Genomic DNA, 19133 nt, shown 5'->3' with positions numbered 1-19133 from the left:
CTCCCTCTCACCCCCACCCCCTCCTCGTCTTAGAAGAGACACACCTCCCTCTCTCTCCCTCTCTCTCTCTCTCTCTCTCTCTCTCCCTCTCTCTCTCTCACCCTCTCTCCCTCTCTCTCTCTCTCCCTCCACCCCCCCACCCCCAGCCCCAGAGAGAAGACACACCGCAGCGCTACGTGCTCATGCGCTCCCCTGCTCCAGCCCTCACCCACACACACACACACACACACACACAACACAGTCTGCCAATCATAATCATGGCCCTGCCTGGGCCATCTCCGCCGCCGCTCCGCACCTCGTCCAAGAATCATAGCCCCAGCATGCTCCGCACTCCACACTCCGCACGCGTTAAACTGCAGCTTCCAGCGGGCCCTGCTCATGATGCAGCTCATGTTTCCCCCTACTCGCCCACATCACCTCCATCGGAGAAGTGTCTATTTATGGCTATCAAGTTCCAGCGGTAACGCTCGGAGATTATAGCCTTCGCTAACCACATGTGAAGTCGGCTTCTCTAACCAATCAGCATCAGAGCAGCTTGAATCAGAATAGCTAACTTGCAATATTTTAAAAATCCATCTCTCGATATCTTATGTCACCTACAGATGGACTAGAACTTAAACTAGAACTTTGGCATCACTGATTAGGCTCATGTAACATTTAACTGTTGCACTGAAATATTTGAATTTGAAATGTTCCAAAATTTGAAATGTTCCAATCTGGAAATATTTCCTCTCCGGCGATCTCAAAACCAGAGTGCAATGTATGGAATAAGACAGAACATCGAGCTTCACATTCCTCTGTGCTCAAACATTCCATCTTTCCCTGAAGAGCTCTTTGCATCTGGCAACCTACAGCTCTTCTGAACCAGTTTCTCACTAGTCTCTCACTAGTCTCTGACCAGCACCTCAACTGAACCAGTCTCTCACCAGCACCTCAACTGAACCAGTCTCTCACCAGCACCTCACCTGAACCAGTCTCTCACCAGCACCTCACCTGAACCAGTCTCTCACCAGCACCTCACCTGAACCAGTCTCTCACCAGCACCTCACCTGAACCAGTCTCTCACCAGCACCTCACCTGAACCAGTCTGTCACCAGCAGCTCACCTGAACCAGTCTGTCACCAGTAGCTCACCTGAACCAGTCTGTCACCAGTAGCTCACCTGAACCAGTCTGTCACCAGTAGCTCACCTGAACCAGTCTGTCACCAGTAGCTCACCTGAACCAGTCTGTCACCAGTAGCTCACCTGAACCAGTCTGTCACCAGCACCTCGCCTGAACCAGTCCCTCACCAGCACCTCACCTGAACCAGTCTCTCACCAGCAGCTCACCAGCCCTTTGTGATGACACTGCTTTACCATGAGCTATGAGATCTCCAGATATGTAGAACTAATGAGGGAAACTCTGTTACACTGCAGAGTATAGACTCAGCAAGAAGCAGATATCACAGCATAAATTCTGCATTCATTTTTTTTTAATTGCAATAATTACGAGGTCCCATAATTAGATCCAAAAAAACCTTGGCAAAAACTGAACGCTTCAAACAAAAAAGATGAAAAGAAATGTCTGCTCGTTTCCTCCACAAACACGATTAAAATATATACGCTGAGCCCTCAGGTTCTGAGCAGGGGCGAAATGGAACAACGCGGAGTAGAGAGCGGCTCCATCTCGAGGGGGGTGCAGATGTAATGGAAGACCCCCAGCGCATTGAGGAACAAAACCTCAGCATGGGGTCTCCTGTCTCTGTGTGTTCAAAGATACTCTCGGCACAAAGAGGGTTAGGTTCTCCGAGCCGGTCCCCCTCTGCCAGGGACACGCTCGCCCTCTCTCTCCGAAGGACCTCCACCTGCACGCTGAGAACATCTGAGAACCATCTCACCCTGCGCAGTGCTCAATTGCGCCCCACTCACGATGGGGGTAATCGTTTCCAGCATTATGGATCATCCCCCCCGCACCCTTATGAGGCTTTTGCACACGTAGAAACAATTAGAGCTTCAGAACACTGGCCAAATAATTAGATGTTTGCCCAGTGTGGACTGCAGATGATCAAGAAATTAAGTCTACCTGGAAATGAGGAGTAAACCTACAGGAGCCGGTCTTAAGAAGATGAGTTATCCCTCGCTAAAATTATTTTTATCCACAGAGATTCCTCCCATTCAGAACACTGGCCAAATAATTAGATGTTTGCTCAGTGTGGACTGAAGTGGCGATTTAATCAAGAAATGAAGTCTACCTGGAAATGAGGAGGGAACCTACAGGAGCGGGTCTTAAAAAGATGAGTTATCCCTCGCTAAAACTATTTTTATCCACAGAGATTCCTCCCATTTCCATATCTGAAAGAAATGCTTGATTCATCACTGACTGCCTAACATTGAATTGCACAGACTTGGAAATAGTATCCTCTCAAGGATGTGGTAAAAGAAAAAAGACATCTACGTGCATTGCAAACATATACAGGATTGCTCAAATCCATCCATGCAGACACACACACACACACACACACACACACACACACACACACACACACACACACACACACACACATTGATTTATTCATTAACGTGGGCACGGGGTTGACACTGGGGTTCTTCAAAGCAGCATTCTTTTTCTCCCCAGTTGAGTTGAGTTCCTTTAATGCCTTGTTATGGCCTTGGGCTACACTACGCCGAGATTACAGAGCAAGAAGCTCCATTTCAGAACGCAGCCTCGGAGGACTTCACTTCCTAAAGCATTGCCTCTAAACACCTCTCTTGTGCTTCCAACGCTTCACGCTTAAAAAGCTCTATGACGTGAGTTTATTGTCTCGTTTTGTAGTAGTGCAAGCTGAACTAGCACGTAAACACCTAAGTGAATCAAGACATAGTACTGTTTCTGTAACACTACACTGGGCCCTAATTGTCTGCTGCGCATCAACTAAAGCTAATTTAATAACTTGGGGAAATCATTTTCCTAATTTAATAACATGAGCAAAATGCTAGGCGCAATGAAATGAAATGAAATTCGTCAATGAAATAAGGGCCCACAGCATAAATTATACAAAATTATTTCACAGAGGTGAATGTTCCATATGTGCTCCAATGTGTGTGTGTGTGTGTGTGTGTGTGTGTGTGTGTGTGTGTGTGTGTGTGTGTGTGTGTGTGCTTAGGTAGCAAATAGTGTAGAATCACTCTCCAGAAAAGACTGAATATTTAATCTATTCATAAGCATACCAGTATGTATCAGTCAGTGTGGTGTTCTTAAACCGTTATGTTTCAGTTGTCTTCAGTGGAGCTTAAAAAAATGTTTATGCATGCGTGTGTGTGTGTGTGTGTGGGTGTGTCTGTCTGTACGTGTGTGTCTGTACGTGTGTGTGTGTCTGAACGTGTGTGTGTGTCTGAACGTGTGTGTGTGTGTGTGTGTGTGTATGTGTGTGTGTCTGTACGTGTGAGTGTGTGTGTGTGTGTGTGTGTGTGTGTGTGTCTGTACGTGTGTGTCTGTACGTGTGTGTGTGTCTGAACGTGTGTGTGTGTCTGAACGTGTGTGTGTGTGTGTGTCTGTACGTGTGTGTGTGTCTGTACATGTGTGTGTGTCTGTACATGTGTGTGTGTCTGAACGTGTGTGTGTGTCTGAACGTGTGTGTGTGTGTGTGTCTGTACGTGTGTGTGTGTCTGTACATGTGTGTGTGTCTGTACGTGTGTGTGCACGTGAGTACCTTTGTAGAGGTTCTTGGGCTGCTGACAGGTGTGTCCACAGCCGTTGGAGCAGCACTTCTTGACAGTGGAGCACTCTCCGTCCTCCTCGCAGCTCTCCACGCAGGCGGCAGCGAAGCCGCTGGCCTTCTCCGGGGCGGGGCAGTCGCCCTGCTTGGCCGACTCCACCGACTTCAGGAACTCGCAACTCGTCAGACACTCGTAGTGCTTCTTGGGGAAAAGCGGCTGAGGAGGAGAATGTTTCGGGACAGAAAAAGCAGAAAAAGAAAGTGGGGGAGGAAAGAAATATGACTTGAAGGAAAAACCCATGTCAGATTGATTTGAGATGCCAAACGCAGCACCGCCCATTAGGTCAGAGAGGTGCCCCATTACAGGAATAGCCCTGTTTACATTGCAGCCCATGACTCATGGGTTTTGATGGGTGGGTGGGTAACTTGCTTTGATTCTGTAATGTACAGCATGCTGTTAAGAACACAGAGCTTCCACTTCAGTCTCATTTTCTCATAATTTCCCCCTTATTGAGCCTACACACACACACACACACACACACACCCACACACACACACACACACACACACACTATTGAGCCTACACACACACACACACACACACACACACACACACACACACACACACCGACACACACACCGACACACACACACACACACACCCACACACACACACACACCCCCACACACCGACACACCCACACACACACACACACACACACACACACACACACAGTCAAACAGCGGAGTCTGTGACATACCTCACATAAGTCCTGGCACTGGTTCTCCTTCAGGTCCCAAGACTCTTTGCAGGGCTCCAGGCACTGTGAGAGGGAGGGGGGAGAGAGAGAGAGAGAGAACAAATGAGAAATGGAGTGAAAGAGACAGAGGAAAGGAGAGACAGTGACAACAGGACAGAGTCACAGTGCTTCAAAGACAGCACCACATCAAAGCACCAGCAGCCTGCCCCTCAGACCGTCTGCCAAACACCTCCGTGCATCTCCTTCCCATTTCCACACGGCACACTACATTATCCACATCAAGCGGGCGCACTCCTACAAGGCAAATATGTCCCCAAAAATACCTTCAGAGGACACCCAGTGCTCTAATATTTACCAGACCAGTGGTGCGTTTGAGTGTGGGCAAGAAGAGAAGCGTTCAGCGTAACAGACTCACACACACACACACACACAAGACACACACACACACACACACACACACACACACATACGCACACGCACACACATACGCACACACACACACACACATGACACGCAAATACGCACACATACGCACACACACACACACACACACACATATGCACACGCACACAAGACACACACACACACATACGCACACACACACAAGACACACACACACACATACGCACACACGCACACAAGACACACACACACACACGCGCACAGACACACGCACACAAGACACACACACACATACGCACACACACACACACACACACATGCATGCATGGATGAATGCATGCATATAGACGCACACTCATGTCTCCACACAGTTGCAAGCAGAGGAATGCATCAGCTCTTGGTCCTCCAGCTCTTGGTGTCTGTTCCTGATAGAGTCTGGCATCAGCACCCCTCTTCTCTCTGTACCACTTCCAGTTCTGCACTGAGGGCAGGCTAATGGATGATACACCCCGTTTAAAATGTTCCTGGGATTCCCTTCCCGCCACACATGGAACTTATTTACCGGATATTTCGAGTGGGTTGTAGATAAAAGAGGCTATGCACTATAGTGTAACAACAACGCCAGAAACTCAGCCAAACAGCGTATGAGAAGCAAACGAAAAAATGTATCAATATGGTTGTATTCTTTTTTGCAATGTGAGTGCGGCTATTCACCCGCAACAAATCAAATCCAATGTGTGCAAATGTAATAAAACATGAAAGTTCATGCATGTCTGATAGAATCATGGCCATTCCACCACAGCAAAGGAGCGCATCTTCAGACGGGATGGAGCAGAGCGAGTGGCTCATGGCGTTCCTGGTGCCGGGCCGGGTCGGCCCGCTCGGAGAGAGAACCCTGGGAGCGCGCTAACAGGGAAAACTGCGGTCGGGCAACTTCTGTGCTGCCACTGGGCCCGACCCAAACCACACGGAGCAGACGGGTCGGGCAGCCAACGAGACTCAGCCTTTTTCAATCTGAGCCTGTGTGTGACTCCCCAGCCATGCGTGAGCATCTCGCTGCAGACAGACTGGAAAGGAGTCCACGTCAGGTTCACATACAGTACCAGTCAAAAGTTTGGACACACCTTCTCATTTTTGGAGAAGTGTTTTCTTTACTTTTATTATTTTCTACATGGTAGATAACACCTGTTTTGTTTAGTACATCATTCCATAAGTGTTCTTTCGTAGCTTGAACGTCTTCAGTATTAATCTACAATGTAGAAAATAATAAAAGTATAGAAAACACTTAAAGGTGTGTCCAAACTTTTGACTGGTACTGTATGCAGATGACATGGGCCGTCTTTCATGAGCGCAGGCACGAGTGGGCCATCTCTGTTCTAACAGTAGGCTGAAATACAGACATAGGCAGGCACGAGTGGGCCATCTCTGTTCTAACAGTAGGCTGAAATACAGACATAGGCAGGCACGAGTGGGCCATCTCTGTTCTAACAGTAGGCTGAAATACAGACATAGTAGGTAGCACTCTCCACCTACAGGGTTGGATGAAACTCATGGATACATCAGGGGAAAATCAGTAGAGCGAAAGGAAAATCTACTCTTAAATATTTTACGAGAGCCTCTGTCTAATGCACTGCTCAAGGCTCAGTTGTTTATGGCTATTTAATTTGCTCATTAGGCGGGTCCGTCGTTATTATGCCATTCCCACAGAAAAGGTTTATTTGGTTTTTATGGCGAGTGTGTGGGACACGCACATGGTTGAGCGTAAGCCTGGCTCCTGCGAGGCTGAAATCAGGGTCCTGCCTCAGCGCCCTGCCAGCTTTTTAATAACACTCCACGTTCTCTTAATTAGTGCTTGGCGCGTCTTGTCTCCGGGGAATATGTGCGACATCGGCTGGCCACACAAGTGTTAAACAGCACAGCCTTGGAGCAGTGAGATGGGGGCAACGTGTTAAGTGGACATTACATTTTCACTTGCGACTCGGCTAACAGAGAGTTCGGACACGATTAAGCAGCGCCTGAACATTTCTCAGATTAAAACACAGGTGATGATGTGTTCAGAATGCGGGCCAGCTTCCTGGATTCCAAAGCAAGTATTCCTTAATGATGATGAGATGAAATTCAGTGAGAGAGGCCACATCACAGCAAGGCTTCGTGGAATGGATCTCCGGGAATAAGTAACACTGATTTAGAAAATTCAGAGGTGAGCGAACGCCAATATCTGAATAGATTGGTGGAAAATTTGATGACAACCAGATGAAGCTGAAATTGCATGGTGATGTGGATTCCCCCCTAAAAAAGAACTCCAAGCTGAGTTGACCAAGGCAAAGTATGAAACTCAGGAGAATGATGATAGTTCATGCGTGTGTGTGTGTGTGTGTGTGTGTTTGTGTGTGTGTGTGTGTGTGTGTGTCTGTGTGTCTGTACGTGTGTGTCTGTACGTGTGTGTGTGTGTGTGTGTGTGTGATTTATCTATCGCTTACAGTAACACGGCGGCACCCTTAGTTTGATTTCCAGCGTGTCTCAGAGGCCATACCTGGACAATGACCTGCTTTGCTCCACCAGACCCGCTGAGGAAACTGAGGAAACTAGCACACACACACGCCAAGGCTCCAAATCTCCAAACGGACATAAACCCTGGGATCAGGCCTACTCTCTCACTAAATGGTCCCATGTTCGCAGGATATGACTAAAGTTAAAGGACGGAAAATGAGTAAAAGCCGTTTACGAGTCTTCTTTTTTCCCTTTAAAGGTTTTTTTTTATAACCGTGCCCAACAACAACATTCTGTCTTTCTGTTGATATCAGTCAAACAGCGGGATAAATCACAAACATTCAAGTCCGTCTCTTTCCGAAGGTGATGGAATTTTTGGATTTTTTTCAGCTTTTCAGAGCATTAAGGCGTGTCACAAAAGGTGAGGGTGGCAGCAGTTCAGTGAGAAGCGAAACTTCTGAAACCTCTTGCACAGGTGTGCTGAGAACTGACAATCTGTCAGCATTTCTCAACAGCCCCACCCACACACTGACAGTTTAGCAGGAAAAGGGAAGGGTGACAACAGATGTCCTGCCAAAGCAAATATGAGCGCTCTTTATAATTACAAAGGCGCTCGCATCAATCATAAAATATGGCTTTTAAAACACATGTTTACAACTGGATCCATTCACATCAGTAAGTGCTGATTGTCAGGCTCAGGTGTTCTGTGTCAGTGTCCCCAGGGTCCAGAGCAGAAACGCTTTGGTTCAGATGGCTGCATCTGCACAGTAAAATAATATAACAAGAAGCACCATTTTATTGTTTGGGAGCAAAGGAAAGCGGGGAGGTGTTGAGACATCCACACTGGTTCCCTGTACAGACCTAAACATGAGCTTTGAGGGGTTTTACCAGAAGCTTGCGCGGCCAGTGAAAGGCAGCAACAGCAGCCTCCAAACAAAAGCGTTTGTGCCTCAGCGTCTCCCTTTGTGTCCTTATCTTCTCCCCCGAACGTGACACACTCTGCATGGATAAGTGGGGTCTGCCGTTGGGCTCTTTTCATTTCCCATTTCACGGCTGTGTGTGTGTGTGTGTGTGTGTGTGTGTGTGTGTGTGCGCGCCCATTTCACGCTGTAATAAAATGCAGCAGTTGTTGCACCAGGGAACCTTGAAAGGCTTTATGTGGGGCCGATGTGAAAGTCAGGCTGAATGGAGGCTCCACCACAAACTCTCCTCACTGGGGACTGGGGGAGGCTGTGTGTGTGTGTGTGTGGGGGGGGGGGGGGGGGGGGGGGGTGTAGGTGGCAGACACTACTAAAGAGGACACTGAGCATCCAAAGACAAACTTCCCCGTGGCATAGCGAGATTATCTCTGTCTCGTCCTGAAAACATGCAGATCCCGAAGGGGACAGCTGAAACAACATAAACTATGCAGAGACGAATGTACAAAAGGCAGCTGAGGTGCTTTGCTTTGCTTAATGAAGCATGAAGTGCTACCAGTGAAGATTGCCCCAGGCTTCAACATACACACTGCAGTCAGAATAATAAGAGGCACATAACTCTTGAAATTGAATCACACGGGGGGAATATGCACGCACACAGAACAAGCTCACACAGGAGAGAACGCGTGCGTGTGGCCAGACTCGATAGCAGACACGACACACACACACACACACACACACACACACACACACACTCACACACACGACACGACACGACACACACACACACAGACACACACACACACACATACACACACACACACACACACACACACACACACACACAGACACACCCACACACACACAGACACACACACAGACACACGCACCCACACACACCCACACCCACACACACAGCACTACGATTCTCCTGTTAAAAACAACCAGATGAGAGCGTTGAGGGCCATCTCTCCCTTTTCTTCACCCGATGAAAAACTTTCCCTCCGGCACACCTCCCCAATCTCTCTCTCTCTCTCTCTCTCTCTCTCTCTCTCTCTCCCTCTCTCTCCCTCTCTCTCCCTCCCTCTCTCTCTCCCCCCCCCTCTCTCTCTTCCTCTCTCCCTCTCTCTCCCTCCCTCCCTATCTCTCCCTCTCTCTCTCTCTCCCTCCCTCCCTCTCTCTCCCTCTCTCCCCTGACGAGACGCGTCGATCTGCCTGAACCAAAGTGGTGAGGCTGTGTGTGTGTCAGCTCTGTGCGGAGCGGCAGGAGATTTATGGAGTGTGACTGGAATCACGGAGGGGTGAGCCGTGGGATCACGCTCCGCAAGAGGACCCAAGCGGGGAGGGGCCTGGGAGAATCTCCCCTTTGTTGGTCGGCCCTCGCTTTAAACTGGGCCACGCTCAGTACAGTACAGCACTGAGTTATGAGTCCTTTCTTCCCCCCCCCCCCTGCTGTTTTCATAGACGTAGGGGAGACTCAGTGACCCCCTCCTCCTCCTCTATGGATGGGCGTATCGACCCACCCAGCCCCTCCTAAGGTTGATCGCCATCCTTGAGCTTCATATCAGTTTCTGGACCTCTTTCTCTCTCCCTTTTTTTCTGTTACGCTATCCCTGGCACACACACAAACTTGCACACACACACAAACACACACACACACATAGACACAAACACACACACACACACCCACACACCCACACACGCACACACACACACACACACACACACACACACACACACAGACACAGACACACACACTCTAACATCGGGAAGGCTGTAGGCACTATTACTCTTGATGGCTCCCCTGCCAACCCATGGCCTACCCTTTACAACAGCTCATTCTTATTCATGGCATGGGCCCTGCTTCCAACAACATTATCATAACATAAAGTCAGTTTCATTCTCGTCCAAGTCCATACTGCAGTCAGGCGTTTTATTCTTTTGCCCGTGCTAAAGTACACACGCGCTTTTCCTGGCATATCAGGAATTAAAAACTAATCTCTTGCTGAGCAGTTGGGTGGTAAGCATAGTCCCTTTAACCACAGAGCCTAGGAGAAGAATTAGGCACGCTGTGAGTATCTACAATTGTTCACCATGTTCTCACCGTGCTTGAGGTCTCACCATCAAAGAAACACTCAAGACTTTTCCCCTCTTTGTCATATTTCCCTCCAAACAATTTTGCAATACCCTCCACTGCTAAAGGAATGCTTTCCAACTGTGGTTTTGAATAGAAATGAGAGGTGAAGATTGATACCAACTGTGGTTTTGAATAGAAATGAGAGGTGAAGATTGATACCAACTTGTGAACGCCTTGATCTGAACTTGCACAAAAAACAAGCACGCACTCTGTGAACTGACAGATATTTGTATCATGGCTCAGCGAAGTCTTTATATTCGGAGACGTTATTCTTCTGCATGTACGCCGTGGGCAGGATAGCACAAGCTATATCAAGCATGGCATCATCATGCTCCTTGTTGGTAAATCAACACAGGTGTGTGTGTGTTTGCCAAAGCAGTTCTGAACATGCTGCCACACTTAAGTGTGTGAGTGGATTAGGGTATGTCAAGGTTGGAGAAAGAGCGCGGCTGATTAGCTAGTGGCGCTTCGACTCGACTCCGCAACACGACTCCTCACCCCCCCCCCAACCCAACCCCCTCCATCTTTCATCAGGACTCAAGCGCTGGTTTGACTCAAGTTGCCTTGGACTTCAAAGGCAACGCACATCAGTTTGTGTTGGTCGTGGCTGTTTACCGAGGATTCCATGAGTCACGAATGAGCCCAGGACCCTCTCTGGTGGGTTCAGAGTCCAACAAGGCTGGGCACATACTCAATGTGCATTTCTTCACTGCTGTCATATAAAAGCCTTTGGGGGGAAGGGTGAGGGGGGTGTGTGTGTGTGTGCGGCGGGGGGGGGTGTCTGGTTTTCATCGCTGTCCTTAGATGTGCATTGTCAATCTTTTCTCATATGTTTACAATCCTTCAGCTTTCAAAGATTTATTTGAGCAATTATCCATCCGCCCATCCGCCCAGGGTGGGTCCCCCCTCATTCACTGTATAAAAGCCATACCGCACGCAGAATTTAGGACCTGTGTGATTCAGTAGCTCTTAAGAGTCTTAGAGACGGTAAAGGGCCATAAGAAACTATGAAAACATCTCGTGATCGGTAGCTTAACAAACGCATGGATGATGGATGGAATTCAACCACAACAAATTCCTTTTAAAGTAGAGCCCCATACTCCTACCACTGGTCTGAGCAACATGTTAACAATGGTTCAAAGTGCTTAGACAGAGCACTGCCTTAGCCCTTTGAAAGGGGCAAAAGAGAACAGGGGCTGAATTGCCTAGCAGGTGGTATCAAACAGACATTCTTGAAGTATATCCTCAATTATTAATTTAAATGCAGTTGGAGAAGCAGACAACAAAAGGACTGGGAGGGATAGCTTGCCAGAGCGGGTTGGGAGGGGAGAGAGGAGATTGGGGTGGGGGGGGGGCGGTGTTGGGAGGGGAAAGAGGAGGTTGGGGTGGGGGGGGGGGCGGTGTTGGGAGGGGAGAGAGGAGGTTGGGGTGGGGGGGGGGCGGTGTTGGGAGGGGAAAGAGGAGGTTCGGGTGGGGGGGGTGGGGGGGGGGGCGGTGTTGTGGGGGGGGGGATTCCATGAATTATACATGCACCTCACATTCAGAGGTGCCTGTCTTATTTATGAGCTGGAGAGAAAAAAAAAGCGAAACAGCTCGTGCAGCGCTGGGCTTTGTCTGCAGCGGAATGTAATAGCCAATTCACTTAATTCTTAATGATCCCGACGTCTCGCACAGACAAAGCCCCAAACCGCAGCGGATCAAACTACATCTGCGCCCCATTCAACAGTTGCTCTTGTTCTGTTCTCGTTGATGTTATTGTTATTGTTGTTGTTGTTGTTGTTGCTGCTGCTGCTGCTGGTGGTATCATGAAACGGCGTCTGCTGTAGATCTGGGAGTGTGGGTTAATTGGTGTTGATAAAGCGGTGTAGGGCGTGCAGGGCCCGATAGGCGCTGCTGGGGCCCAAGCGGAACGCATCGCTTCTCTCTGGGCTCCGTTTACATTCTGTGACAATTAGCCCCAACAGGATGCATCCATCATGAGAGGTCAGATGGCTGATAAAAGAGCTGCTTGGTGGTTTCTCAAGGGGCCACAACCCTGGGAAACTCAGGCTCTCTCTCTCAGCGCAGTGCCTGGATCATCCTGGCTAGCCTCTCGTGAGATTTATCGTACAAGAACACAAGTCTTCTTAATGTTCACGATATTTTAGAGGTGAGGACTGCTAAAGACAGCGGTCTTGGAGGGATGATGGACACTTGAAATGACACAACACAAACACAAACTAATGTGTGAATGTGCTCTCTCAGGGGCGACAGTGGAACAGGAGGTAGAGAAGTCTTTTAGTAATCAGAAGGTTGCTAGTTCAATTCCCTGTCGAAGCGTCCTTGAGCAAGACACTGAACCCCTAATTTCTCCTGATGTGCAGTGTGCCATCACTGTAAAAATGTAAAATGTGTATACATCCTTGTAAGTTGCTTTGGATGAAAGCGTCTGCTAAATGACGAAATGTAAATGAATCTTCCCTCTCAGCTCCAGAGTTGATGGACACTTCAAATGCCACTGAACGTAAACTAATGTGTGAATCTTCTCTCTCAGCTTCAGCTCTCAATACACACTCCAGACCAGCCCATACGTGCCCATGGCCAGACTTTGGTTGTGGTCTAAATTGAATGGCGGTCATTTAGGGGCGACAGTGGTACAGGAGGTAGAGAAGTCGTTTAGTAATCAGAAGGTTGCTAATTCGATTCCCTGTCGAAGCGTCCTTGAGCAAGACACTGAACCCCTAATTGCTCCTGATGTGCAGTGTGCCATCAGTGTAAAAATGTAAAATGTGTATACATCCTTGTAAGTGGCTTTGGATGAAAGCGTCTGCTAAATGACGAAATGTAAATGAATCTTCCCTCTCAGCTCCAGAGTTGATAGACACTTCAAATGCCACTGAACGTAAACTAATGTGTGAATCTTCTCTCTCAGCTTCAGCTCTCAATACACACTCCAGACCAGCCCATACGTGCCCATGGCCAGACTTTGGTTGTGGTCTAAATTTAATGGCGGTCATTTAGGGGCGACAGTGGTACAGGAGGTACAGAAGTCGTTTAGTAATCAGAAGCTAATTCGATTCCCTTTCGAAGCGTCCTTGAGCAAGACACTGAACCCCTAATTGCTCCTGATGTGTAGTGTACCATCAGTGTAAAAATGTAAAATGTGCATACATCCTTGTAAGTGGCTTTGGATGAAAGCGTCTGCTAAATGACGAAATGTAAATGTAAGAGGTGGGTTGGCTGACTGTGTGTGAATGGTAATGAACAGCACAATAGCTGTACAGCACAAACAATCTGTAACTGAAATGGATGAAAGCGTCTGCTAAATGACGAAATGTAAATGAATCTTCCCTCTCAGCTCCAGCTCTCTATAAACACTCCAGTTGCCCATGTGTGCCCATGTGTGCCCATGTGTGCCCATGTGTGCCCATGTGTGCCCATGTGTGCCCATGTGTGCCCATGTGGCAGACTTGTGTGTTGTGGTCTAAATTTAATGGCGGTCATGTCATGTTGTGAGTATGCAGTCTGAAGTGAGGAGTGGAGATGTGGCCCAATCACTTTCAATCATCTGTTGGGGGATGCGGATACAGAACTGTATGTTGTGATATTAGAGAGCCTGGAGGCTTCCAAAATAATTAACATGCTTCATTATATCCATCTTAGATCAGATGGAAAGCCATAGGACAAAGTAACGGCATACGGAGGATTGAAACCGCTGCACGTTTCAGAGAGGATCAAGACAGGGATTAGGACGGAATGGATGACTTTTTGATTACTGATAAATTGGGTGTCCTTAGGAATCTGAGCAGCAGGCACCACACTCCCCCCCCCCGACATACTGACCAGACAGGCGCGAGGCTTAAGATAATTGAGTAGCCCTTGCAGAACCATTTCAAGTAAATCTCAACAAATGTCAGCGCGGCTGCTGAAGACTGATAAACACATGCAGTTTGTGAATCGTGCTGTTCAGCAGAGAATGTCATACAACAAAGTGTTTCCATCATATTATTATACCAATCCAGCCCAAATACATTTTGGGACTGGCATATTTTAAACAAATAGAACATTATGTATCTCCATATTCTTAAGTGTCTATAAATTAAGAAGTGGTCTCTCCAGTGGTCTCATCATTGCTAGTAATGGGAAGATTCTTATTAATTGAAACATCACTATGGTAAATAGTTTGGACACAAAACAGCTAAATCAAGTGGCAAACATTCAATAAATCAATGTTGACCTCTATCTCATGTTATCTTCCCCTTTTCAGAGGGACACTGCTGATCCATCTGCATCCTCTCTGGGTAAGTAAAGCATGGGTGTCCAGGGATGACAGAACCACCAGAGGAACTTGTGGACGCTGATAAGCAAGATAGCCCAGGCACAGATTCTGGCATGAGAATAATCACAGGCATTCTTTCTGTGACAAGTCTTTATAGCTTAAAGAGGATTTTACAAGCTGTCCTAATTCAGATAATCCTCCTTCAACACCAGCAAAATTAAAAAACAAGCTGTTATTTTGACATGCAGACACATCAGATCATGACAGCTGTACAAAATAGATTATTTCTCAATCAGGATACGTATATTTGGAACACGGAGGCTAAATAAGAACACATTCCTGACGACACAGTTTAACGTGCAGCCAACCCACTTTCAAACCTTTTTCAATATATATATAAACAAGCTGGCCATAGATTATCAACTGTTTGAATTCCACATGAAAGACATGTCTCTCCCTTTCAGACGTTACTGGTCTGAGAAATGAACAATGACCCTGGGAGTGAGTTAGACCTCAGCAGGACGCCACCTCTCCGTATGGCCCAGTCCTGCTCCTCTTTTGCTTCCATTCTCCCCCCATCCGTGCCACCCACCATGTGAATAATGAGCTCCACAGATAGCAGGCAACAGCACAGGGCCCCCTCCCTCACCCAATGAAACTTAACAGCCATGTCCAGGGCTGCTCCTCCCTGCGGAGACTGACCGGCCCTCCGCGGCTCTCACTCCTGCGCCACCCACACACACCCAGCCAGACTCACCACTCCCCCCGTCCCCCCCCCCAGACGCCCCCCGTGTCCCCCCCAGACGCCACACCTCTCCCACTGCTACGGCACAGAGACCAGGTACATATTCATGGAGAAGGGATCCATTAATATGTTTAGTGAAGCCACTGTGGAGAGCTATGAAATACTGAGAAATAAATGGCCCATGTTAAGGCATCTGCTAGAGGAATAACAACACCATGAAGAGAGAGAACCAGAGAGAGAGAGAGAGAGAGAGAGAGAAGGGAGAGAAGAGAGAGAGAGAGAGAGAGGGGGAGAAAGAGAGAGGAAGAGAGAGAGAGAGAGAGAGGGGGGGGAGAAAGAGAGAGAGAGAGAGAGATGAAGATAACCAGAGAAAGAGAGAGAGAGAGAGAGGGGGAGAAAGAGAGAGAGAGAGAGGAAGATAACCAGAGAAAGAGAGAGAATCAGAGAGAGAGAGAGAGAGAGATAGAGAGAGAAAGAGAGAGGAGAGAGTGTACAGGCAGAAGGGTCTGACATCTCAGTATTGAAAAGATGGACTGGATCCAGTTCAGTCTCCATGCCACGGAACAGAAAAAAAAAAAGGTCAATTTCACACTCGGTGGCGACTGCCTTCCAGCTGTAGTCTGTGCTGTCTATGAAGGGGGCACACCTCGTACACACACACTGCAAGAGGTGTGAGAGTCTGGCTGAAGAGAACCAAAAGGTGCTTTGATGCATTTCCTGCCAGACAAGGAAACCAGCGTTGCCACACAATAAAACACGCACACACACACACACACACACTTACTTTCATGCAATAAAACAGCCACCTAGCACCTAGCGCCTAGCACCTAGCCCTTTTTCAGAGGAACCTTTATGGCCGCTGGCCGCCAAAGAAAAGATGACCACACAAAGACCTCACAGTGAAACGCCAGCGCACGCTCTCCGGCCGGCCAAGTTTAGAGCAAATGGGGGAATGTGATATTTTCCCCCCCGAAGCAAAAGTTATTCCTCAAATGAAGATTAATGAAGATGCGTACCGTGCCAGTGCTACCAATTTAATTTCACTGGGCTGATTGACCCAGAAACAACACTACCGTGTACCGCGACGTCTGACAGTTCTCAAGCGCAAGAACACAGAGAAGGGGAGAGGAAACGGCCAGTATTTCAAAACCACTCCTCAATGCAAGCCTTAGGTGCGCCATGATTATTCTGCTGACCTTTTTCACTTTCCCTTCTAATTCAAAGGAAATCTCCAGAGTGATGCCACTGAATAAACACGCTCACAAAACCCATATCCCCCTGGGCTTCCTCCACACAATGGCCACTATTGCAAAAAGCACAGTCTCAAAAGAGACACCTGGACATGTTCTGTTCCATTAAGGACAAGGCACGACTCCTTGCAATTAAACCCGCAGTCTATAGACGACATCGAACCATAAAGCTCTTTTCTGCTGGCTGATGAGGAAGACCTTGGAAGTAGAATAGAGAGGGGGGAAGAGGAGGAGAGGCTGGAGCAGAGTCTTCCAGCTAAGGGAGCGACGGAGTTAGAGATTAATGATTTAATCCTCCTCTGCTCTGCCACAGGGCCTTCTCTGTTCGTGTGGACATATTCATTTCACCCAGAGAGACAGGGGGAACACTTCTACGGCTTCACTTTTTAAGTGCTCGATTTAACATTTTCAGGAAACAATGTAATTATATTTGGATAGGTTCCTATGCCTGCACTGGCCAACTGAATAATGCATGTCGCTGTGGAGCTGGGTTTGAGAAATAACTCTTTGCAAATCAACTCCAGTGATTTTATTCTTGAATCTTGCAGAGAGCTGTTGTGATTGTACTCAGCATACTTCAAAATGTTGGATATTTGTGATTGTTTTGATTGTTTCCATACCCCTTCCTTTACACTTGCAGTGAAAAGAGGAGCCAGGCGTTTTCAAACTTTTGGGTGGATAAGCCCCAGTTTTGCTTTCCTTTTTTTTCTTCAAGTGGTTGTATGAAGATAAAGAAGCAACATGACAAAAAAACCTTCACAAAAGGCTGGCATTCCGGCCTCCCGGCGTCTCCCGGCTCAATGGGGGAAACGGTGATGTTATAGCATGCTAATGACTTCCCTAGCGTTCCAGAATGCCCCCCCTCTCTCTCTGCTCCAGCAAGAGGGCAGTGGGGTTAATCACCATGACAATGGTGCACCCTGGCAAGTCAGGCCAACTCTGGACACTGCATATGAGCTGGCCAAGATTACGTTTCCCCCCCCCACCCCACTCAAATTAATGCTGGAGGGCTTTGATTTCCAAAAGTGCTGACAGACTCGAGGTGGGGGGGGGGGGGGGGGTCAGAATCTTTGTTTAAATAATTAACCAATCTCTCCACACATTATCTGCTCAGGGACCCCAGTGGGAGCTTTTAACAAACCTCTCAGTGTGTAAGAGACTTGATCCCCACAGCAGTCACAGGGGGGTTTGCATAGGCCAGTGCTTTTATCGTCCTGTTTGACTTCCACTGAGCACTGTGTGCTGTTGATGAAGTGAGGAGGCTAATCGCTAGCTGTGGGGCCATTCACACGGCCCAGCACTGTAACACTCTGGCCTGTGAGAAGGAATTGTTCAACATGGCCACAATGGCCAAAGCCTTTTGTGAGCCAGTCACACTGAGAACCCTCAATAAACCACTCTGTCAATTATGCAGATCAGTAGAGTATATCTAAACTCTATAAACACATACAATGGCGAAAACAACTGCTCTACTAACTCTATTTAAACTCAACTTTTGTGTGGAGTTGAGTTTATAGGGCTCTAAACATTATGCTGTCATATTAGGCACTTGGAAAGAAATACAATACTACAGAGGCATAACTGAATTTGCAATCTAGCCCTGTGTTCTTGGAAGCTGTTGGGGGTTGATGACAGCATCCCCAAGTTATTTTGGCAGTAGTAATGGCAGATAACATTTCCTAGCATAGAAAATAATTACATCATCTACATCTGTATCTAATTCACACCAAAAATATATATTTTATTTCTCTTCACACAAAGTGAATGAGGCAAACTGACATGCTTGTTTGAGGGAGTGAGGGGCAAGATGTGCATGAAGAAGAAAAAAAAAAGATCCCAGGCATTTTTAGCTTTCTGTGATATAGATGGCTGATTATGAAAACAGTGCGCCGTGCTTGGACACGCATCCAGCCACATCCTTTTCCCAACAGAAAAACTCTTGATGAATGACTTGGGGATCGCTTCATGCCAGGAGCCAAGGTTGGCTATCTCCACAGAAAGGGACAGGAACAAGCTTTGCTGCGTTGAAAAGGGAGTCTGAGAGCCTTGAGAGACGCCCTTCCATCTCCTCCTTCAGGGCACTCAGACAAGCTCATTAGTCTTGACCTCGTAAAACCTCATCTGCCTTTAGCTGGATGAGATCCATTTTCGTTTTGCCCCCAAGGCCTTTGGCAACAGCTCGCGGCTGCTTCTTTCTTGCTGCTCCACTTTTAGAAGCCGTATTTTCACGCTAATAGTGCCACTGTTTATCGGCAGACACAACAAGCACATTGGCAATTTAAAAACACCGTAGTGGAAGCTGACGTGTTATGGCAAAAAAAGATTAAAAGCGCTGGCCTTTGTAGGTTTCTCATGCTGTCAGGCTGGACCCATTAAACATAGCTGTTCCTTTACAAACCATGGATTTCACAACCATGACATAATGTACTGTGATCTGACAAGACGGACTAGTTTGTGACAGTGTTGCAATCTGTACAC

At 47.7% G+C, this 19133-nt stretch overlaps 1 protein-coding gene across 1 annotated transcript in view; it reads right to left on the bottom strand.

The window, feature by feature from the left end:
- The window catches only part of anos1 (anosmin 1), a gene marked incomplete at both ends in the record, with an annotated part of 40100 nt that overhangs the window by 13471 nt on the left and 7496 nt on the right, over positions 1 to 19133 (bottom strand). The window contains 2 exons of the mRNA XM_080839538.1: positions 3690 to 3912; positions 4457 to 4519. Of these exons, the coding sequence (XP_080695664.1) occupies positions 3690 to 3912; positions 4457 to 4519 (286 nt within the window). The remainder of the gene's footprint in view (positions 1 to 3689; positions 3913 to 4456; positions 4520 to 19133) is intronic.

This window comes from Sprattus sprattus, assembly GCF_963457725.1.
Source record: "Sprattus sprattus genome assembly, chromosome: 5".
NCBI classification, from domain to species: domain Eukaryota; kingdom Metazoa; phylum Chordata; class Actinopteri; order Clupeiformes; family Clupeidae; genus Sprattus; species Sprattus sprattus.
The sequence above is the reverse complement of the archived record's forward strand: the minus strand, read 5'-3'. Positions and strand labels throughout refer to the sequence as shown.